The sequence below is a fragment of the Zootoca vivipara genome, chromosome 10 (assembly GCF_963506605.1).
Source record: "Zootoca vivipara chromosome 10, rZooViv1.1, whole genome shotgun sequence".
NCBI lineage: Eukaryota > Metazoa > Chordata > Lepidosauria > Squamata > Lacertidae > Zootoca > Zootoca vivipara.
The window spans coordinates 42,079,586-42,104,007 of record NC_083285.1 but is presented as its reverse complement, the minus strand read 5'-3'; the positions used below and the strand labels follow the sequence as shown (position 1 = coordinate 42,104,007).

At 41.8% G+C, this 24,422-nt stretch overlaps 2 protein-coding genes across 5 annotated transcripts in view; both read right to left on the bottom strand.

The window, feature by feature from the left end:
* MRTFA (myocardin related transcription factor A) overlaps window positions 1-5,080 on the bottom strand; it is a 92,423-nt gene extending 87,343 nt beyond the window's left edge. For 2 of the 4 annotated variants that reach the window (XM_060279809.1, XM_060279813.1), the window contains exon 1: window positions 4,913-5,080. The gene's annotated coding sequence lies outside the window, so the exon portion shown is untranslated. The other 2 variants (XM_060279815.1, XM_060279810.1) reach the window with 2 other exon arrangements.
* Window positions 5,081-12,212: 7,132 nt separating this feature from the next.
* Window positions 12,213-24,214, bottom strand: SLC25A17 (solute carrier family 25 member 17). The gene is made up of 9 exons (XM_035128219.2): window positions 24,076-24,214; window positions 19,931-19,991; window positions 19,059-19,125; window positions 17,822-17,973; window positions 17,087-17,203; window positions 14,853-14,998; window positions 14,606-14,701; window positions 13,766-13,848; window positions 12,213-12,772 (listed from the first exon to the last, which is right to left on the bottom strand). Exons 1-9 carry the CDS (start codon window positions 24,127-24,129, stop codon window positions 12,625-12,627), a joined length of 924 nt encoding a protein of 307 aa, XP_034984110.1. The 5' UTR covers window positions 24,130-24,214; the 3' UTR covers window positions 12,213-12,624.
* Between the last annotated feature and the right edge of the window lie 208 nt (window positions 24,215-24,422).

Sequence of the window (24,422 nt, the reverse complement as noted above, 5' to 3'; positions counted from 1 at the left end):
AGGCTGAATTCATCCCTATATTTTCATGAGATTTCAAATGAGTGGAGACAAGGAAGAAGCAAAGAACTGATGGGATTAAAAGCATAGGCAGGAAGAGACAGCAAAGGACAGATAGCTGTTTGCATACTGACCCCTACTACCAAGTCCTTGTGCATGCAGAATGCTGTACTCACCAATATCAACTTCTTTATCATTCTGACATCTTGCACACAAGCACAGAAACACTATGGGAGGAATTCAACATTGTGCTAAAACCACTGTTTTGGCAAGGGAAGCATTTGGGCTTACCAGACCAAACCAAAGGATCCCCAACTGCCCCAGAGCCAATTTTGAAGAAGTGGAGGGAGGAGAAAGGAGAAAGGCCCATTGCACAGAGTAGTCCTTGTACAGGGCGGCTTCCACTGACTGGACTTAATTGAATCCTGACCACTATGCTCTGGAAATGGCTGGTGTGTGCAGAGGCGGGTATTCCTTTACTTAATTTCCCCATCCTCTTCCAATCTGCATGCTATTTCTACTTTTAGTTAAAAACGCATGTAAAAACAATATATTCAGATGTAGAATATTGAATTTCTCACTGAAATTCAAGCAATCTGGTTTTAACAGAATGATGAATTGAAAGATACTGTAATCTTCAACAGTCATGAAATGCCTGTAGGACCTCACCAACACATAGGAATTAAAGTTTCACTTAAAGTAAATTACAAAAATAGAGAAAAGGGAAATTAAATCAGTAATATCCCTCTGCATTTCTTCATAAGAAGTCTGAATATTTAGGTTAAAAATATGTTAGTGTCCGAGGCTCAATTTGATAAAGGCTTACAAACTATGAACAGCAAGAAGAGGCAAATTCTCAGTACAATTCAGCCAAGAGAACTGAAAGACAACAAACTTGTGGCACATAAGAAAATCCTTCACATAACTTAATAAAATTTATGGATTTCTTTGTCACAGGTTGTTGCGACAACCACTAGCAGACATAAATTTTTAAAACAATAAAATTCACAATGGACAGTTTTAACAGCAGCCAATGGTGGGCCAAGCAAAAAAAGGCATTATCACCATCATGCTTCACTTGAGAGAGTTCTGTGCATATCTGGACTTCACTGGTCTTTCCAAATTCCCAGCTATATGTAGGGCTATAAGTTCAGTGCTAGAGCATCTGCCTCACATGCAAAAGATTACAGGTTCAATTCCCAGCATCTCCAGGAAGGGCTGTGAAAAGCTCCTGCCAGAAACCCTGAAATGCTCAGCCAGTCAGTGTAATCAATACTGAGCTAGATGGCTAAAGGTCTGACTCAGTATAAGGTAATTTACAACGGTAGATTCCTAGCAATATTATTAGTATTCAACATACTGATAGCATAGCATGTGCTTACAATCTACCACCACCTTAGCTTCCATTTCTCCCTTTTAAACTTTCAACATACCATAGCTGTCAACCCCTGGATTTGAAGATAAGGAATCCTATGGGGCTGTCAACTCCCAGATATGAAAGTAAGGGCGCTGAATAAGGGAATTTCCCGCAAAAAAAGAGAAAGTTGACAGCACTGCATCATACATTGTGTTATTAACTATTCTACCAACATGAAGGATTTCTTTAAGTGTCCCAATACACCAAAAACCTGATGATTCATAAGGATAGATGCAAGAACTAACCACTTCAAATTCAACTAAGAATGAAACTCCAAGTTATTCAGCTTTCATAATCACAAAGGATGGGCAGTGGAAACTTCCAAAAAGCAATATCCCTCAAAAAAATCATTCTGCACTTCCTAGGCACCCACTTTAATTAGCAGAGAAAGTTTTTGCTAAACATATTTCTGTCATGTATGAAGTCAGCTATCCACAAAAAAGCAAGAAACAGGCCTGGAAGCAATGTCATCAGTGAAATTTTATTTATCACTCCAGTTCTATGCTACTTAATATATAAAAAACGTATCTATGCAGTATACAGAAAACTGAAACAAACACTAAATATTACAAAAAAGCAGTTAAAATATAAAAATATTACACTAATACAAATAAGCCGCCTCTCCACACACAGTTCTTTATCCAGCCTCTGTCCTATCTTCTCCAGCTGCTTCACTGTCTCATGATCAGGGCTTGCTTTTATGGGCAGGCACCAAAGTGGATGGAGTTTCCTCAGGCTGCCCACACACCTGTGTTCCATTAAGCCAGTATTTCTCAAATTTGGGTCCCCAGCTGTGGTTGAACTACAACTCCCATAATCCGAAGCTAGCAGGACCAATGGTGAGGGATGGTGTGAGGTGTAGTTCAACAACAGCTGGGGACCCAAGTTTGAGAAACACTACATTAAGTAGTCAGGTGCACTCTCCACACCCAGCACCAGGTGCAATATGCTTGGTGAGTTTCCCAGGGTGTCCCACTGATAGAAAAAGGGCACCCTGCTGCTCACAGTTTTTTCTCTATCCTCCAACTGCAAAAGGGCTTCAAAGGAAAGCAAATGAAGTTTGCTATGTATCCATCAAGGAACTACTTCAGAGCATATTTTGTACCTAGAAGTTATTCATCCTTATACTCTAGCTGTATACAATGACACCAAAACTGACATTCATTGGTTTTATATTGCATTTTTGTTTTAATTATATTGTTTGCTTCATACTGCACACCATTTAGAGCAATTTTTAAAATATCAAGCTGTTTATAAATGATTTTTAATTAAAATCAATATTTATACACATTTATACACATACCAACTATTTTTCTACACACCTGAAATATCGATCTTCGCATTATTTTCTGTGTGCCTTAAATAGAGATGCAAACTATGGAGTCTAGTGGAACTTTTGATGTAATTATTTCATCTTTGGATTAAAAATACCTACCAAATCTTGCATGCTCATGCATTTTCTGCCCACCTATACTCATATACTGTACTTTTCATTTCACCAAGTTACACAACCCCATGCCATAATTTCATAACTTCCATTTTCCCATATTAAACTCCTCAAAGCTGGTAAACTGCACTCTTGAGATACTACCCTGGGAAACAAAAAGGGAGGCTCCTGCTGAAGACCTTCACTAGGTCAACAAGTATGCAAATCCCTTGCTACAGAATATGCAATAAAGACTTACTAACATGGAACTGATCTGACAAGTCACTCCAGTGTTTGAAAACAAGAAGTGTACAAGAAAGCCTATGCCATAATAAACTTTTTCAACCTAAGGGCCACATTGCCTTGTAGGCAACCTTCTAGACCAGGCATGTCCAAAATCCGTTTCGGGGGGCCTAATCCAGCCCGCCAGTCGGTTTAATCTGGCCCCTGTGGCAGTATATTTCCTGGGGTAAAATCCTAAAAAAAACCTCAACTTCAACCCTAAAAAAGGTCAACAACTTTGGTCGGCCCTTCAGTCGGCCCTCCCTGCCCTTCACTTCATCAAATCTGGCCCTCTTTGAAAAAAGTTTGGACACCACTGTTCTAGATGTTGCCCACCAGACATGGCAACACCAGAGGGGAAAAAGTGGGCAAAGCAACAGATGTACATTTGTACATTCAAGCCACACAGAAACAAGAGGTTTCTCAACATGCAAACACACACACCCCTCTTCATGCAGGCAAACAAGACGCATTACTACAGTTCAAGAACAATTTCTTGCCAAGCAAAAGCACTCAAGGAAGGCAAATGGCTGATAAGAGGTGTGGTTGGGCAGAGTCCCAAGGACTGTCCAGAGAGGCCTAGAAGGATGCATTTGGAAACCACCACCACCCCAGGGCCTGCCTTAAGGTATGCTAAGCCTGCTTTTACTACAACCAATGAATAGTCACTCTTCTGCAAGTTGCTACCATGTGATGTCCAGATCCTTTCAAAGTGGGAAACCCAGGAGGAGTCCCATGTCTTTATGCTGTTAAAGAGGATGCATCCTTAACTATGGATGAACTATAAGCGCCAGTGTGATTCTATTCACAAGCTCAGATCCTCGGATGCTAATCAGCAGGGAAAGTACTAAGCAAAGGCTATTCTTGCTGGCCTCCAGCCCACAATGAGCCAGCCGCATTCAACCACCCTCAAGCACAGGATTCTGGGAAGCATCAAATGAATCTATATGCTCAACGCAGATTCCTACATGTGCCGGTGGGTGGGTGTGATTGGCTCAGCCCATATTCTCCAAACAGTTCTCCACACAGATTGCAATTCTGAAACTGAATCAGGGGCAATCTTGCATTCTTGAAATTACATAGAGAAGACCCAGTACATTTACATCTCCTTTGCAATTAAAATTTTCTGGCAGGAAAAAAAGTCTCAAAGACACACACACACACACACACACACACACACACAAAAAGAATTTTTTGGTGGTGGTGATCCTGGAGGTTTATTCTTGCCCAATAAAAACCCAATAGCTGAAAACTGTGGAGAGGGAGGGATGATAAACCCGTTCGGAAAACGCCGAAGGGTGAAATGACACGGCGGAGGGGGGCGTTACGGGGAAAAGCAGAAGCCTGGCTGGCGGCTGATGGAGAAAAATGATACCTTCGGTGGCTCTTCTAGGCAAATTATTTGGGGGCAGGGGAGACGGAACATTCGCCGTTTTACTTACGAACGAATAGCAAAGGAGTGGGAGGGCAAGGCCAGGGTCACGTAGCCCGAATGAAAGGCCCGGTCTGCAAAGGAGAACGGCGTGGGGGGACGGGGGGGCTGCGTGGTTCGTGTGGGACGGGAGAAGGAGGGCGCGGTTCTCCCGCCAGCCTCCGCCGTGGGGCAGAGGAGGAGCGTGAAGCGAGCCAAGACCAGGCTCTCCCAGCAACCGGGGCAGCCCCGCTTCGTGCTTCTCAGAGGGGCGGTTCCCTGCCCCATACATGGAGGGACATTCCACCCCCCCCCCCAGCGGGCGGGCGGGGCGAGGAGCTGCCGGCATGTTCCCTCCCGAGGCCTCCCTTGCACTCACCTGGTCACGACTCCATCCCAGCTGCCCGCACTTGGCCGCCTTCCCCTTCCGCAACCTCCCACCGAAAACTTCCCCGAGCGCGCAAAAAAAAAAACCACGGCCCTCACCGCCGCCGGCTCAGCTCCTCGCAGCCGCGGAAGCTCCCGCCCACCAGAACGCAGAGCTACGGGACGAGCAGGCGGCGCGACCAATCCGAAGGCGCGGAGGAGACTGAATGACGCCAGCGCCCGTCAACGGGTGTCGAGTAACTCCGGGTGCTAACGGGCGAGAGGCGGGGTGGGGAAAGGGGCAGGCGGGGCAGAGAAAGGTGACTGAAGAAGGAAGCAGCCAATTAGAGGATAGGAATTATGTCATCGGCAGAAGGTGAGGCTGGCGTGCTCGAGCGCCGCGGAGGAGCCGCGAGGAAGGAGGGGGAGGAGCCCTTAAAGGGACAGTGCGCCAGCCTATGCATGTAGCGGACTGCTACTCCTTTGCAGAGGCTTAAAATATCTGCACACACACACACACACAGCCCAATTAAACTCAGGGGCTTCCTTCCAAATAAACATGCAAATCGTATATTTAAACACGATTTAACTTGCCAGTAAAAGTTTTGGAGAAAAAAACATACTGGAAGCATTTTAAAAAACAAATTCTATCAAGCATGCAAAATTTCTGAAAGGGCAGATGCTTCGCAGGTAAAAGGCCACAGGGTTCCATTCCTGCCTGACTCCTCCAGATAGGCCTGGGGCAAACTCGATCCAGGAATGCGAAAAAGACTGGAAAAGGTAGGGCTGAGTTGATATAAGACAGCTTACCATGTTGAGGAGGAATCTAGCAAAAGGAACAGTTTATTATACAGCTGCAAATAAAACTTTTTGTGTGTGTTTTAAGTGCAATAAACGATGTGACACTAGATGGCAATGGTGAGCCTTATGGAAAATTCAATTTATTTTTAAAAAACTTTTTTTAAAAGGCATTTTCAGAACGGATTTTATATGTGTGTATCTACAACCAGATGAATTTTCCACCAGCTAAAGAGAGAGTTTGCTTTTTGTAGGTTATGTATTTTCCAACTCCTAGAAAAAACTACCTAATTTGGCTTTCGTTTTTTTTACATAGTAGTACATCACCTAAAACTGATCTTCAGCTTTGCTAATATAAAAATACTTCTGCTCTGACCTGGAACTTAAAGCAGTTTATCCCCCCCCCTTTGCACTTACAAAATCCAACTGGACTGATGACTTAAAACATTTGAATTTTATTTCAATGCTGAGATAACATCCCCTACTATATTTTGTGGTACGGTAGCATGCTAACTTAAGGGGTACAGATCAGGTTAGGTTAGGTTAGGAGGAGCAGTGGGTGGCTCTTGCCACCTCCAATATCTGCTGCCTACATCAGATGTAGGGGCAGACCTGGCTACAACATTAAGCCAGTATGTTCTTGTTTCACCTTCTTCCCACCTCTGGCTATAGGTAACATCCAGCCTGATGTTCAGAAAAACTCAAAAGCTTGCTCACTATTTTGTGGCACCTTGGTTAGTCCAAATAAATGTATTGCATAACTGTGGATTACCAAAGGCAGCTTGTTCACAACCACAGCCCCTCTATTCCCCAATACTAATACTACTTCGCCTATCTAGCATCAGAGATTACTAAAGAAAATCAGGGTCAATTCAGGACAGCATATTGCTAAAAATATAAGCATTCATGTTAAGGGGCTGTAGAAATAGAGGTGCTGCCTGCTGTTTTCTCTCTGTTTGTGGTTCCAAAACAAATTATACTTCAATGAATATGGTTCTTCAAGTGGTCTTCTTCCTGCTTTTCCAAATGGCTGAGGCCCTTTGTATAAATAAATTTATAAATTGTATAAAGAAATTGTATAATTTGTACAATAAATTGTATAAAGAAATTGTATAAAGAAATTTCACAGTGGAATTAAGGACATCTTTAGAAGAGGGTTGATTAGTTGTGATGCTTTCCCTAAGTGTCACATGCTTGATCTGTCTCCCACTTTTTGTAATTAAGGCATTTTGTTTACACTTTAAATACATACACCACATATTGTTGATCAATGGTACTAGAATGCTTCAATGATATTCTGCTATTCTATTTGTATATTATTTAGTTCCCTAGTTTCCTCTTGTGTAGACCAGATACTTACTCCATGCTTTATTTGCTTCAGTGCCTAAAATAAGCACTCCCAATCTTATGAGGTCTTCAACATTTTCTCTCTCTTTTGACTCACTAATGCTACATAAAGCACAGATTAACACCCTTGTGCTCTATTTTTACTAATCCAAAATAACTACAATCCTGCAATATTGTTTTCTCAATCACTGCCTAGTGCATAAGATTCCTTTTAATTCCCCAATCATTTGAAAGAGTGGAAAAGTTCCCCACTTAACAATATAAGTATTGTTTAAGGCCTTTCTGTTTTGGGCCAACAGAGGTTAAACAGTGCAAGGAATAACCTGGTTTCCATTAAATTATTCTAAGTATGCAGCCTAAGACCTACTTTGAACACTTCCATTTAAAAATACCTAAGACTGCACATAGCATAATGTATTTCCTGGCATCCTATGACCTCTAGCGGCTGTGCCATATAATAGCATTTCTACGTTAAACTACAGTACTGTATACAGATCACTGGAACAAGTTACAGCAGTGGGAAATTGTTTTTAGATATGACTATAATCAACACCATTTGAATATTAAACTCTTTGCAATTTTATTGTGCCAGAATCTGGTGTGTGTTTACAATAGACTGCGAACATAACAAAAAATTTCAACTGCATTTAAAGCAGAACGAATCTAGTGGCATAACTAGTTTATTGTAACACAGCTAATCTTATTGGAATTCACAGTGATTTAAAAGGCAAGTTTCTGATCTTACTAATAAATATACTAGTTTTCAGAAGCTTTAAAGCTCAATTAAAAACTCATTATTGCCTCCCTTGTGGTGCTGCCCACGTTTTACCAGATGTCCCCGTTTCCCGGAGACATTCCCCGGATTTACAAATCAGTCCCCATACAAAATCCATTGAAGTTGAAAAGTGTCCCCGGATTCATTGAAAGAAATCTGGTAACCTTAGCCCATAGTCCCAACACAATTAGCATCTGTGTATCTATTCTGGTACCTGAAGAGTACTTTGAGAACAACCAACTCTGCTGGATGCAGAGCCAGCTGAAATGTGAAAGATACTCTTCACACAACTTTTGCCTTATTGAAATCAATTGCAAAGTGCCATTATACAGTTGAAAAACTGGGTGTCTGAAACCACTGTAACTCTATTAGCCAGTTATAGGTAGGTTGTGCCTGTCAGTACCGACTGAGATGTGGAGGATGAACAATTGATTTCTCAAAAATGTTGCAGTACGTTAAGTTGTAAGAAATAAAGACCAAGTCTGTGACCTGCCAGTGATCACTTAACCTTTTCACACATTTGTTCAATTATGAATGGTCAACTTGAAGCTGACAAGGACTCTAAATCAACACAAAGCATTATAGGGTTATGAATAACAGGAAAAATGTTTGTGGAAAGTTATGGCAGACAAGGGGATAATGCAGAAAAAGACCTATTACTCTTTAAGTGTTTTTGCTAGTGGCAGCTAGGCTAGAGTTTCAAAACAGAGGAAAGTACGCAATGAGATTTCTCTGGACTCGTGATACCTCATAGTATGGAATGTCGCTCAGCTGGAAAAACTGGTGAACCAAGTGCACACACACACAAAAGGACAAATGGGCTCATATAATGTAGCAAAGTTTTATTACTTATATCAGCAAGGAAGATCCAGAGAAATGGTCTGCACAGATGCAGGGACAGATTTGGAAAGATGTGCTTGGTTGATGCAAGATATGTAATGAATCTGTAGTTAATATCTTTCTGATGTGTGTTATGCAGGCCACAAGTTGGCTGAGATAAGTGGCCCAATCTGAATTGAGCTGCTACCTACTTTTTAATATAAAAAGGTAAAGGTAAAGGGACCCCTGACCATTAGGTCCAGTTGTGACCGACTCTGGGGTTGCGCGCTCATCTCGCATTATTGGCCGAGGGAGCCGGCATATAGCTTCCAGGTCATGTGGCCAGCATGACAAAGCCGCTTCTGGCGAACCAGAGCAGCACATGGAAACGCCGTTTACCTTCCCGCTATAGCGGTTCCTATTTATCTACTTGCATTTTGACATGCTTTCGAACTGCTAGGTTGGCAGGAGCTGGGACCAAGCAACGGGAGCTCACCCCGTCACAGGGATTCGAACCGCCAACCTTCTGATCAGCAAGCCCTAGGCTCAGTGGTTTAGCCCACAGCGCCACCTGGGTCCCTTTTTAATATAAATTTGTTTAAATAAATTAAAATGAAAGATAGGTGTAGGTACTGGGGTAGGATCAGGGAACACAATCAGTTTGAGGAGAAAGGGATTGATAGCAAACGGTATTCGCCCCCCTGAATCGCATTGCCACATTTTTAGATCCCTTCCGCCAAGCAAAACAGCCACACAGTTTGAAGTTCTCACAGTTCAACCCAACTGAACCAAAGACAAAAGATTGTCATCATATGCAGAAAGCCGGGATGAAGATGCAGATCAAACCATACCAAATAATGCAATCAATTGAGCCACATCACAGGCCAAATTACACACACATATATATGTTTAATACATTATTACAAAATAAAGCATTTACATATAGCATCTGTCCCATTTTATTGCTGAAGAATACAGAGTGAGATAACTGACTCTCACACACAAAAGTTGGTCTGCCCATCGCAGGCATTCAATCTGGGCAGGTGTGTACAGCGCAAGGTAATGGCTTTGGCTGGCTAGTTAAGTAGAGTGATTTTTGAATATCCAAAGAAGTTGTTCTGTGCCGTAGAACAAATTGGGGAGCCCTTCACTCGCTCCACTTACTTAGCTGGTACATAGGAGAACAATAACCAGATTTGTTATGTGTGTGAGTGAGTTGGATGCTGGATGTGAAAGGTTGGAAGTGGCTGACAGAGACACATGTCTTGCCTGGTGCTGAGCCTAAGCTGGACTTCAGGGCTTCTCTGGAAACATAAAGAGGTAGCAGACTCTATGGGTTTTTTAAAATGCTGTGAGCTCCCTCATCCTCAGATTGTATACTGATAAAGTGTTTGGAACCCCTGGGATTTCTCACTGCTCAGAGACTGGGGTAGCACACAACACTGGTGTAAGAAGTGGGATTTGGGTTTATTAGAGGAGGAATTTGAGTGAGGTGTGCTTGAGTTAGGACAGATGGAGAAACAGCAGCACTCCAAAACAGATGAAGCTGATGTTCCAGCAGCAGAGGCAGCAGTTTGATGAAAAATGAAGCAGCAGACCTAATGGTCCGAAAAGGAATGGCAGCAGCTGCTGGCAGAAATAGAAAAAAGCACTACTGCATACTTTCCTGTTTTGCACTGCTTTGAATGCAACAAAAGACTGCCAAATTACAAGCTACAATAATATGGTTGGCACTTGGTTTTTGTTTTGTCCAACTGTTTTCCTTCAAAATTCAGAGCAGTTTTAATTCTGTGTCATATTTACACTTATTTAGAAACAAAGCCAATTTCAGCCTAACAGTATACCATTGTTTGTCATGGAAGAATGAAGCATTGGCTCATGTGTTCCATTAACCTCTTCAGCAGCTTTCACTTTACATCTGAACCTTAACTTGTGGTGAAACTTAACTACTGTATGGTCTGTTAAAACAAGACAGCTTCAATATTATGTGGTGTGAAGTTAGCTTATTTCAAACAAGCAACTATTTGAGATTCTTTATTGGGGTAGTTCAGGCATCACCAAACTGCGACCCTCCAGATGTTTTGGCCTACAACTCCCATGATCCCTAGCTAACAGGACCAGTGGTCAGGGAAGATGGGAATTGTAGTCCAAAACATCTGGAGGGCCAAAGTTTGGGGATGCCTGGGGTAGTTTGTTGGCTTCAGATGAAACCAGTTGCAGTTAGCGAAAAATGGAGTTAAATGTTGCTGCTCTCCTTGTGGCTCCACCTACAAGAGAGGGAGGGAAAATTGTGAAAGCCCAAGGCTGAACATTACCTGTTCCTGTGTTATCATGAAGCTTGAACCAGCTCACATAGTAATAATAATACTGAGTTGAAGCTATCATTTCCAAGATGGCCTTTCTGGTGGGTTGGAGGTAAGAAAGAGATACTCCACTCTATTTGATACTGACAGAAACTAGGTTTTAGCCAATGATTCAGATTTCCAGAACCTCAGGTAAAGCATTTTTGAGACTCATGAAAACTAGTTTGTAGAGTACTAGAGTACTAGAATATGAATCAGATGGTTTTGCAGTCTTCAGATTACTACCTGTATAAATTCCCAATTTTCCATTTCAGATCGAATATGTCACAGTGCAGAAGAAAATATAAGCAACTATTCAATTTCTTAAACTTAAGGAATCTGAATCCGCTAAGACCAGTTCTAGCAGGAATCTGATAGACTTTCATCACTGGTGTATATTGAGCACGTGGAACAACTGCCTCATGGGCCAGAATTGGCCTGCAAGGACCTTCTGTTTGCCCTGAAAAACACCTGACATATTTGCTGTTGGAATTGGTGGTGGCAGCACTGGTGAAAGAAGTGGCTCTACTGCTAAACAAAACGAACAATGCAGATGTGGGATGATAATAGTAATAGCAGTGGAGTCTTGCAGAGTCCTCCACTCCCAATTTTGTGAGTGTTCAGGAATCTCTGAGTACTTCAGGGGTACTCAGAGAACATCTGAGGAGCACTGGTCAACACCTGAAACAAGGTTCCTCTCACAACTTGAAAAATATAATCTTGGGAAGTGAGCCGTTTGCATAAGGGCTGTTGGACCACTGAACACTCCTAATGCCCCATTGGGAAATGTGAGAGGCAATGAGGAAGGTGATCTTCTAGTGATTCTACTGGTGCAGGGCCGGCTCTAGGTAGAGTCCCGGTGGTGCGGGGTGTCAGGGCACCGGGCTGGTAGGCGGGGCACTGCGCAGCAAAGCCGCGCAGAAGCCATGCTACGCGCTGCGAGGGCGGGGGCGCCAGAGCGATCTCCGCCCCTCAGCGCCAGGGTGCCCAACCTGCTCAAGACTGCCCTGTCCTGGTGAAGTGCAAATGTGACTCTCTGGCCAAAAAGGTTACCAATTCTTGATATATTTTAATAAGTTTTACCACAATGGATGAGACATTGGGATACTAAACAAAGTTGAGCTTAAAGCAATGTATTTGCATAGACCTTAGTCTACTGTAGGCAGAAGACTCTACAGGACAGTTCTTTTAGGTCAACTGTACAAATTAAAAGAAAGCTTATACTAAAAGAATAGTTATTTAATGAAGTCTTTTAATGGGCCAATAATCAATGAGGTTATACAATATCAAACCCGTGAAAAACACTGACAGCAAATTGAAAATGAATTATACACTGTGAGTAACTAAAGCTCTCCAATGAGTTTAGTAGACTTCTTTTTCTCAATAGTGAAATTTTATTTTCCAGTTTGCTTCCTAATCAAAATAGCTGCGGAGAAAGATGGTCAAGCCATCATACGGTGACTGACAGTGCAGAGTTCCAGATTACTCTTCAAGATTCCCCTTCGAGTACATTCTGAAGCTTTGAGAGCAAGAACACAGCGGAAGAGTCTTGTAGCCTTTGAGAGGAAGCTTCCATGGCACCCAGTTGTGTTCCAGCTTGTGTCTTTCTTTCCCCAAGTTTAATGTGTTGTGGAGGCCCAGACTTCAGTTCCTAAGTGAACGTTTTAATCCCATGACTGTGAAAGTAGCAGCAGTAATGTTTTCATAGACCAGGAACATCAGTGCAGCAGTGAGGACTGTTTGAAGCAGCTTTGCTTCAAGGCCTTTGTAGAGACCTACTAATCCAAAACGCCTATCAAGAAAACAGATTTATCATATGGTAAGAAAGTAGTTTCCAAATGTAGCCAAATGGCATACAATGTCTTCTTCTTTCTGCGGGACATCATAAAGAATGTCTGTTCTTGCCTCCACCACCAACTATTAAAACTACTTAGGATTGAAATGTTCTTCCTCCAGGTCTACTGCTCCTTTTTTCCAAAAAGAGTGCCGGTGGGAGGAGCATGATTTTCAGGAGAAAAGTGGCTGACAGAAGAATGCTTAACCCTTCTCTCATCTGCTGCTTTCCCCCAAATCTCAAACTACTGGTAAGTGAAAAGCCTGTTTATTTGTTTAAATTATGTATGTACTATCCTTCTTCAAAGCTTCTAGGGTGTTTTATATACCAATATAATACAGTATCAGGTGAGCCTTTCTGTTGAAGGAATTCTACCAACGGGGGCCACCAATGAGAAGCTCTATCTGTACTTCAGATGGTGGGAGTGCCTGGAAAACAGTCTCCAAAATGACCTCTGCTCCAGAGGGGTTGGTGAACCTCCCAAACAAATTTAGCGGGTCTGCCGGGGGGTGGGGGAGGGGAGCCCTGTTGTGCAACTGGAAATCACCCTGCTCATACTAAGATTTTCCTAGCACTACAATGAATGCCCGTCAACTTGATTTCATCATAAGGCTGCTCCAAGTTACATTGCAGTTTTATCATTATAAGCTGCCTAACATGCCTACTGAGTGCAAATGCAGAGTAGGGGAAAATGGATAAATTAAGTGGTAAACTTAGCAGTGACTATTATATTTGGAAAATAATGACCTGGCTTGCTTAATATTTCCATAACACTAGATCAAAAAGTCTTCATAAAAAGGATTATTGATCTTGTATGACCCATTTAGTGTTTTAAAGGTCAACTTTTTATTAAACAAAAATTATAGAGCTATTTAGGGCAGATTATCAGGATGTTGATACAGTAGAGGACAATGTTAAGATATATGTGGATAAAATAAAGACAAAGCTTACTTTATTCTCTGTCGAAGAAGGTAGATAACATTCTTAAGGCTGCCTAGTCTCCTGTTTTCTGGGTTCAGCTGGTGACGTCCAAACTGAAAAGGAGACAAAATGAATCAATGAGCAACTTTTCCTGCCTTATTTTATCCTAATTTCTATTTACTATGCCTGATCTCAAACCAGTGATCCAGCCCTATATTCAAATTGTTCTCCCATATCCAATTGTTCAGTGCTAAATAATACGTTTCTTGCTCAGGTCAGAGCAGCTTGCGGTCTCCCCTCACCCCAAAATATGTTAAATATTGACCAAACAAAGCCATACACATCAAAATTATGTATTTTCATTATGGCTGGAGTGGTAGCAGTGGTACAATAAAGATGTAAAGATGTCCTCTAAGCAAAAGAATATGGGGTGATCAGACTCTTCCCACAGCTTAACAACATGCAATGTTTATGCAGAGAGCCAAATGGGAAATCTAGCCTAAGTGCTAAGTAGTTAAGTATTCTAGAAAGTAGGAAAAGTTGCCCAGAGCATCCAATATGGAGAGCATATGCTATGCAGTTAGAACACAAGACACTAAAACAGCTACTCATTTTCCCCAAAAGGAATATACTTTTGTTTACAATCAGAAGTGTAACCTCACATTTGCCGCAGTTTCTTGCCCATTCAGTTAGAGTGATTATGACTCAAGGAACTTTCTAGACTTAGTTAAGAGAAGGTGTGCTCTTCAGCCACAGCGACAAATTAAAGATGGAATAGATGTTTGTCAATTTGAGTTCTGGAATACTGGCCAAAGGCAACTGTATAAAGAAACAGCAAAATGAAAGTGATCTGGTGCAATGTATACCCACCCGTAAGATTGACTGTATTGTCTGCAAAGGGTAAGTGAGGGTAGTGGCAATCGCTTTGGCTATTGCTCCAATAACAAATGCATCTAGCGAAGAAAGCTGTAAGTGTAAATAAAGAAAAGGTTATATGACTGCAGAAAGAAATCTAGCAATATATGAATTTAACAAAGTGTATAAAGGAAAATGTTCCATAGGACCAACATTTGAAGTCAGAGTTTAACTGAATTCTTTGCAGGCCTTGGAATCTCACCTGCAGTTGCCTCTTCAGAATCTTCCTCTTAAGCCCTTCATAGAACATGAACTGTATGGCAGGATTGAATACCAGGAGCAGCGAAGGAAAAGTACCATTCCACAAAGCTGAAATTCCTTCATCTCTTATTATCTGATGAAAGGCATCTAATGGGAAGGATAAAGAAGCAGCAGGAATCTTTTAAGAATATTTAAGATACAGGAATCTTAAATATTCAACAAGTTTGCACACAGAGGAAGAAACGAAATGCATATTTTGCCTATCAACTTGTAATCCAGGGATGAGGAATATTTTTATTTTATTTTCTATTGGTCTCATTGATGTACAGGGGGAAATATCCATCAGGACCTAGATCTGACTAGGTCTTTTGGGGCAGTTTCTTCCCTGCCTTCCTTTCCTCTGGGTTTCTCATCTCTTCCCCCACAGGCCCTGCCAAAGCTTCACCATCTAGTGCCTGCAACATTTATCCAATTCATTGTTACCTCTCTCTTCCCACTCTTCTCACACACGTATGTACAAAAAAGCAACACAGCTTGTCTTTTGGCACAAACCACCTGAAGAAAACACACATACACAGTCCATGTGCATTTAAATGCACTGCCTGCCTGGAGAGCCAAGAGTGGGTTCACTTTTTTAAAAAAAACTGTTTATATTTTGTTTTTGTTTTTCTTGGTACAAAAAGCAAAGGATGTCCAATATAGTAAAGCAAATAAATATATCAAGCCACGTGCACTGGAATTGGCAGTGCTATGCACTCTTACTTGGGTAAGTCCTGTTTTAATTAATTGCAACTTACATCAGAGTAAACATGGTATTCTCTCTTCCCAATCACTTTCTGTACCAGAAGCCTGCAGCTGAACCCAATCTTGTAGCCTAAGCTATGTCATTTCACATATTCTGCTCATCCTCTTAACCCATCCCAGTCCCGAAGATGTTGCTCTAATGCAGGGGTCAGCAAACCTTTTCAGCAGGGGGCCGGTCCACTGTCCCTCAGACCTTGTGGGGGGCCAGACTATATTTTGGAAAAAAATATGAACGAATTCCTATGCCCCACAAATAGCCCAGAGATGCATTTTAAATAAAAGGACACATTCTACTCATGTAAGAGCACCAGGCAGGTCCCACAAATAACCCAGAGATGCATTTTAAATAAAAGGACACATTTTATTTAAGGACACATGTAAAAACATGCTGATTCCTGGACCATCCGCGGGCCGGATTTAGAAGGCGATTGGGCCGCATCCGGCCCCCGGGCCTTAGTTTGGGGACCCCTGCTCTAATGTATTCTCACGCAGTTATGGAGACTAAGTGAAATGATAGGATGCTATGGTGAGCATTCTTATCACACACGACAATCACTTAGTTCACCCAGAACATGTTTTGTAATGGAACGTGTTTTGTAATGTAATCCTTTCATTCCACCCAGTCCAGACTTCTGCCTCTTTTTGCTTCCATGGTCCTCTCACAAAATTAAATCATGGCAACCATACCTTCAAAAACTCTGAACACAACAACAGGTAATCTAGGAGTCCTGATTCCAATACTGATTGGCAGTTTCCCCACCAATAAAATACCGCCAAGAGACCTCCATCCCATTTCTAAGCTGTTTTGCAATTTAAACTATCAAGGCTATACAGTATCCGGATTGTCCAGTTAGCACAAGGGCTTCTCTGCCTGTGCTAAAGGAAAGTCCTCTCCCTCTCTTCTCCCCATACTCCTCCCCAGATCTTCTCCAGCGAGTTGGGGGAAAACCCAGGACTAATTTGGGGGCCTTAGACTGCATACACAGAGAAGATGAAGTCATTGTGCTACAGGGATCACATTGTTGAAAACCAACATCATTTAATTACAAAAAAGTTGGGGACAGATGACTATTAAATGTATTAATATTTATGTGGCACTTTCTGATTTCATTTTTCAAAGGGGAGAGACTGGATTGAGCATAGGAGAACAGACGAGTGATGGCTGAGTCAGTGTTAGATATGCTGGCACACATGTTTAATTTCAGTTACAGTTAGACTCATCCCATCTCAGAGTAATACACTATAAACTTTCTTACTGTAATATGTCTTTCCTGATTATCTAATAGTTCACTGTTTTAAAAGGGGTTGTATCTATAAGCTGAACAGCAAAAGAGCTGTCCATAGCATCCATTTTCTAAATGAAAGCCTTCAGTCCACAAATCTACTAAAAAGTACCAATGCAAACTAACAGAAATAACAACAAATGCCTACCTCCAACACCTTTGTAGTTAGTGGGCACAATGTCTTCATTTCTGAATTTGGCCCCCTGGAGTTTCAGACGTGTATTCACTACCCAGAGGGGAGTAGTCAACAATACATTCACAATACCTAAGACAACACAAACCAAAAGTTGAGTAAGAAGAGCCCTAACAACATTTTTAAAAGCAGGTTTAATCTTCATGTACAAAAATGATCCAATGTACAAAATAATTAAGCTACATAGAAAAGTAAAACGCCCCCCACTCCCCAAAAAAACCAAAGACACACATTCTGAAATCCTATACAGTACTGAGGATTTTGCTCTAATTTTTGCACCATACTAATAGCTGGCAGAATGCCTTGTGATGATACACACAAATTGCTTAAGCAAGCAGGAAAAGCAAGTTTATTCTCCTAACAGGTACACACCTTAGTGCTCACAAATACCTTTCCTGGATTGACGCAAGCCTCCCACATTCATTCTAGGTCATGGAATCATGTACTTCTTAATGAAGATCAGAAATGCCAAATTATTTTTTAAAAGTAAAGCTTCAAGAGGCTGTGTGTCAGGTTTAGATTTTATCTATGTTTTTCTATTGACTACAAATTACATGCATTCGAGTAATATAAATTATAATAATAAGGTAGCATCAGTAGCATAAAAAGTGCATGCATGGAATGTAACAAACTGGTTCAACCCCTTAAAATCTTAGCAGATTTGTAGCACAACTGATAGGATTCTATTACCTGCAACCACCCCAAGAATCAAGTCTTTTCCTGTGGTTGAATGATGTCCTTTGACCCAAACAGCTTTTAAACTGTTAAATGTATAGAAATAGACGAAGTTGGAACAACAAAGGCTGGAGATGACAGGAAACCACCCTCGATATGGTGCCAGGCTAAGGAACAAGCAATAAAAGCAAAAAGTAACTATCATGCAATCACCAAGAAGAAATAAAGCAACAGCACCTGCAGCCTAATCCAGAACCTGGGAAGTCATAGTATTTGCCTACAAAATAAACTAAGTATTTATAAGCAGGTACAACAAAGTATATTTTAACAATCAGAATCCTAGACAAACTTACTTGGGAATAACTCTGAATGAATTCTGTGCTACTTACTTCTGAATAAATGTGCAAATCACTAGAGACGTTTTACTGATGGACAGGATGGGGGGGGGGGGAAATAACAGTACAACTGTCCCAAGGTTCCCTAGCAGAAATAGTTCCTTGTCATATTATGCATGCTTATTAAACTGACAGTTACTACAACTGTTCCTTATAACAATTAAGAACATTATTCAGTCCACACTGCCTGGACTGATGCCTTTAAAGATGCCTGCATGTGTCCAGAAGCATCTGGCTGGTTGGGGAAACTGGTTCTGACAGGTGTTTCAGCCCTTTCCAAAGAATGGGATGGTATTGCAGCGGTATTTCCTACAACCGGAATAATTGATCCCTTGTTTTTTACAGTGTTTTGAATTACAATGCAAATATGACATCAACTTGCTTGTACTGTATTTTTTAAGTAATTCCCATTTTTCAACCAGTCATTTTTATTTGATCACAAAAGGACAAGGATTGGACTCCCCCCTCACACTTCCAAATTACAATCTGTGGCACCAAGTTTCGTTTTCAAAAGCATGCCCTTGGTTTCTACATATTTTATGTACAACAAGAGTTACAGAGGCTATAGAAAGACCTGCTATTTATCACCGGACTCTCCCCCTTTCTAATGAAGGAGTTTGCCTTAAGATGACCCAAAAAGACTTAAGCCTTTGTGACTAAAAAAGATTGCACTCTGTTTTTTTTAAAGCTTTGTTGCAAAGGAGCTCATATATTTTTGTGTGAAACTCAATACCCCTCAAATATTGGGCAAATTAAGAAACTACAATACTGTATGTGAAGTAGCGGGACAAAGACGTGATGAATGCTCAACATTTGTGAATGTTCACATGCTGCTTGTTACAAGGTTCTATACTTACAGGCCCTCTTCTTTTATTATCTCCAAGAGAACTTTGTGTGTTCTTTTAGATTTGCGTTTTTCATCAACTGGAAGACAATAAGACATGATACACAAAGGGTAAACATAACATATATTTGAATATTAGGGCAATACATTGATTAGTGCAAGCAGAACATCACAAAATAGTGTGCAAACTTTTGAGTTCCTCAGAACTTCGTATCAGCTGATTGGAACTGAAAGGAGGTTGTTGCAATAATAATCCATAATCTACTGACCTCCTTGGAACTTTGACCTCCTTGGAACTTTGACAGTGAAGTTCATACCTATGACAAACTTAGTTGGTCTCTAAGGTGCTACTGGAAGGATTTTTTAAATTTTTTGTTTCGACTACGTCAGACCAACACGGCTACCTACTTGTAACTAGTCACCTGACATCATTATGCTCCCACCCCACCTATCAAAAGATGGCATGTACAGGGTGGGGAAGATCCAACTGTTCATCACTGGGCTAGATAGTCAATAGAGCATGTGGAAGAGGGGCAAAAAAGTTGGTTGTTGGTGAAGTCAAGGAGGGTGCTTTGGTCAGTCTCAAGATGCTCTGAAGGTGCAATCTGAAACCTGCAGAGAACCTATCAGAGCTTCATATGACTATCTGGTTTATCGTCCTACACATCATTTCAAGACTGACCAGACATAAATTCTATTAGCCAACTTTGTTAGCTCCCCCCATTCCACTTTTACTATCTAGCCTGGTTAAAAGTTCTGAAGAAAGATTCCACACTATTATTGTTGACCTAATGAAGGCATTGTCCTATTATGGATTCTGACATTTTCTTATGGGACCAGATGAATATCTTTCTTTCTTAGATGACCTAGTACATCTTTGCTTACCTTGAAGTCTTAGTCTAGCTGTATCCAGGGGGAAAAAGACAGTCATTGCAGTCATGCTACCCTAAAAAGTTTAAAAACAAAGTTAACTTTGCTGTACCACATGGTTTTTCCTTACAAATCTGTAATAAAGCTAGAACAATGATTAACAAATATCTGAGCAAACAAGCCTTGAAGTATTTCTGTATTTGAATGAACTTATTGTTAAAAACACAGGTTTTTGCAAGATAAACAGTTGAAATCTTTAAAAAATGACAAGGAAAATAAAGTTCCATTTGATAACAATGAGTTTTACTTTCACTTTGAATTGCAATTCTCATCATCCCTGATCATTGATCATGCTGGCCTGGAGTTGAATGGAGCCCAAAACACCTGGAGGGCACAGCCGGCTTTTCCCTGCACTTGGTTCTGAAAGTAGCCTTAATGCAGGCAGTGGGACTACACTTTTGTAAGTTTGTTTTCTTTATTTGTTTGGGTTAGGCTCCATATGCATGTTATGGCACTCCCAAGTTATATTCTTCAAAAATTCAGAAGCTTTTTTAAAGAGCTGTTCGGCAGTGGAATTTGCTACCAAGGAGTGTGGTGGAGTCTCCTTCTTTGGAGGTCTTTAAGCGGAGGCTTGACAGGCATATGTCAGGAATGCTTTGATGGTGTTTCCTGCTTGGCAGGAGGTTGGACTGGATGGCCCTTGTGGTCTCTTCCAACTCTATGATTCTATGATTCTCATGTGAAAAGGACTTAGGGGCAGCGCCACTCCCAACTAAACAACACCAATTTGCATAACACATATCTAAGCAGCAGCTATTTGGAGCAGAAAGTACCAATTTCTTTATGAATACCAAGACTTCTCAGACATGGTTAGAGAAGGGCTTGAAGTTTGTGTTTTAAATCCTATAAAGTCTTTAAAGAAATTAAAATGTTGCTGTGAAAGCCTCAAGTCAGTGAGCAGATAAAATAGCTCAACTTCATTCCTATTGCTGCTCCACCTTTACAAGTCTGAACAATGTATTAGTGGGATGGGTAGATGAAGACAGGTAAGGATTGATTGCACCTTCAACAAGTTACACAAACTAATTGATCCTCTCAGTACTAAGGCTACAGACATCAATGTAAAAGTATTAAGCTGTATACTGAGGACAAGTCATCCCACAAAGTTTATTATTTACAAACGTATCCTAACCCAGTGATAACAGAATGTTATGGACAAAGTACAGGGGGGAAATCTGCACAGTTCCAAGAACTACAGTATCTGGTTTTCAATAAAGAATCTGGTGTTTGCTAGAAAACTGAGGATCATATTTCTCAAAGAATGCATGGCCTTTGTGGCTGTGAAGATAATTTAAAGACAAGTAGCAATTTCTGCTAGAGACTTTTTAATCGGTTAAGTAGGAAGCAGTGTGCAGGAATAAATGGCCAGTTCTCACAACGGAAAGATGTAAGAAATGGGCTGTTCCATCATGGGCATAGCCAGGATTTATTGGGGGGGGGAGCAGGTTTTATGTTGAGGACAGAATTCAAAATTAGCAGGGTGCCAGGTGCATTTTGCACCAAAAGAGTATCCATTTGCGAGCACCTTAAAAAGTCTAGGTGCCATTTTTTTGTGCCTGGCTGACTCTCAAGGATCACTGAAATGTATGTGCTTTGAAGCCATGAAGTACTGTATATGTTAAGGATAGACAATATGTTAAGGCGTTTAACAATAAATAGTAGAGTGCTTTGAAAACTGAAGTTTGCTGCCAATATTTTTTATTGTAAACACAAAATTAAACATGTATTAACAATTTCTGTTAAAATGTGATTTTAACAATGTGTTGCTTATGTGCATTGTGTATTAGTTCATGCTTATCAAAATAATAAATAAAAAGTGTTGCCAACCCCCTCCCCCCAAAATGGTGACTAGACATTTTGTTTTGGTGTCCTTAACCCAGGTCCCAAGAGCCATTTGGCTCCTAGCTTTTCTATCCCAGTTTCTAACACTGGGTGGGAAGCAGAACAAAGTTTTCTATGATGCAATTAGTCAGTTGGTTAAGTATTCTTATTACTTGTTTGGGGGGCCAGGTGCCCCCCTGCCATGCCCATGTCCCTCTTGCATTTGTATTGGGACCATTGCTTTATAACTTGCTTATATTTATGGACCTGTGATTTTTGTATCTCATCCATCCTCCCAAAAAGGAGCACAGGACAGCAAACATAAAACAGTATGCCTAAAAGCTAGATAAAGCCTGTTGCTGTGTGAACCAACAATGCTGACCCAGGGGCTATCAGGCTGGGAGTGGGGGGATATTTACATCTACCCCCACAGCTTAGGCTCTAAGCACAATTCACTGAGAAGGTGACCTTGCATTGAGAGATGTGAGGGAGGGCAACCCTGCTCTTTTTTATTGGGCTTGCAACACCATAATGATGGTATTATTTTGAAGTGGCTCAAGAAGGGGCACTGTACTCCAGGGCTGTTTGCAGAAAGCAGTTGTAGGGGTAATAACTTATGGAAACTTTCTTGTGGTGTGCCCCAGGATTGCATCTTTTCTCCCATTCTATTTAACATTTATATGAAGCCACTGTGAACTGTCTTCAATAGTTTTGGAGTGAAGTGTTACCCATATGCAGATGACACCTAGTTCTATCTCCTTGTTAACTTTGAATCAGTAGAGGTGGCCAAGGTACTAGATGGGTGTTTGGGGGCAGTGATGGGCCAACATATCAAAACTGAATCCTGAAAAGACAGAGGTGTTATGTATTCCAATTCTTAAGTCCACGAGGTGAAAAGATGACCTGCTCTTGACAGAGTTGCATTCCTATGGAAGGAGCAGTTTTGTAACCTGGGGGTACTCCTGGGTGGTCACTTGAGACCCAGGTGGCTAGGTGTGTCTACTTCCAGCTCCATCTTGTTTGCAAGCTATGGTCCCTTTTGAACAGAGCTCACTAGGTCATGGTACTCCACGCTCTGGCAACTTCTGGGTGTGATTACTGGAATGCACTCTATGTGGGGCAGTTTTTGGCAAATGTTAAATGCACACCTTTTTACCTTGGGCTTTGTCACCAGAGATTTATGCTTTCAGGACCCAACCTATTATTGCAATAATATGGATAGATACAGAACACAGGCTATGAAATAATATGCAGCTGGAAATGCGGACAATAAGACCCATGGAGGTGATGGGGGAAAGTTGCAAGATTCAGAGAATTCTCATTTTATGGATATGTATTTGTAACTAATTTATGTTTTCTCTGTTTTTAATACTGAATTTTAAATGGTTGTAACCTGCCCTGATATTATATGAGAGATCTGTGCAGTTGACCTGAGTCAGGTTTGCCGGCTGCATCCAACAGCACTCTGGCCTCAAAAGTCACTAGTATCAAAGAAAATATTTACCATTTAGACAGTTGTGTAACAAGAAGCTGAAAAAACAGGGAAGACAGGAAAAAATGATAATCCTGACATCCCAATACAGCACAGAGTGTTTGGGTATATACAACCTATTTCTAGGTTACTACAAATATTGATCCTGTAGCTTGGAACATAAAGGACAATTCCCCAACCCTTTTACACTTTCTGAACCACTGTCCCTGTTTGATTTTGCTTCTGCAGGTCAACAGCAAGTTTGGAGATTTGATTGTCCCCAGACAGGCATTTAAATCCCAGGCAGAAAACCCTGGCAGGCGAGTATAGGCAATCAAAGTGATAACTTAACAACGGAACGTGCACCCGATAGGACAGTTCACCTGTAGCATCCTATTTCAGGGGCGAGGAGAATTACCCCATACCCACACCGTAACAGTAACAGTAACGATCATAGCAATACACACACCACAAAAACCGTGAGGGAGAGGAATACAGAAGGGATAAAATCCTCCCCACCACTGACGACGACTATACTAACTGGGGGCACGCAAAATCATACAGTGGGCGTTTGTATTCACTCGGAGCGGCATGGACTAGGCGAGAGGCACCCACTAAGGCAGAAATTAGTGCGAGTGCGGGGGATCTCTGCCCCGAATACTCATCGCAAGGCGACCAGGTGCATTTTAGCACCTAGCCTAGTTGTATTGCGCGAAAGGCGAGTGAGCCCAGCAGCCCCCTCAGCCTCCCGCCGCCGAAGCCCACTAACGCAGCCCTCCCGGGCCATCTCCGCTGCAGTCGAACTCACCACAGCCCCCGCCACAGCATGGACCAAGCTCTCGTAGGAGAACACCACGGCCATGGCTGAACCTTCGGCGCGGTCCGTGCGGCGCCGCGGGAGCCAAGGAAGAGCGGACGTTTCCGTCACCGCCCCGCTCCATGACACTCGGCGTCACGTGGCACCAGCGCCGCAGCGACGTTTCTGCCGGCTCCGCACCAATCAGGCGGCGGCTCATAATACCTCGGCGCAGGTAGGAGGGCTCGCCTGGCAGGAGCGCTATTCGCCGGCTGCCGCCCCCCCCCCCCCCGGCAAGGCAGAAAGGGGCGTGTTCTCTTTACTCCCGGCTCAGGCGCGCGAATTTCTGCTGGCGGGGG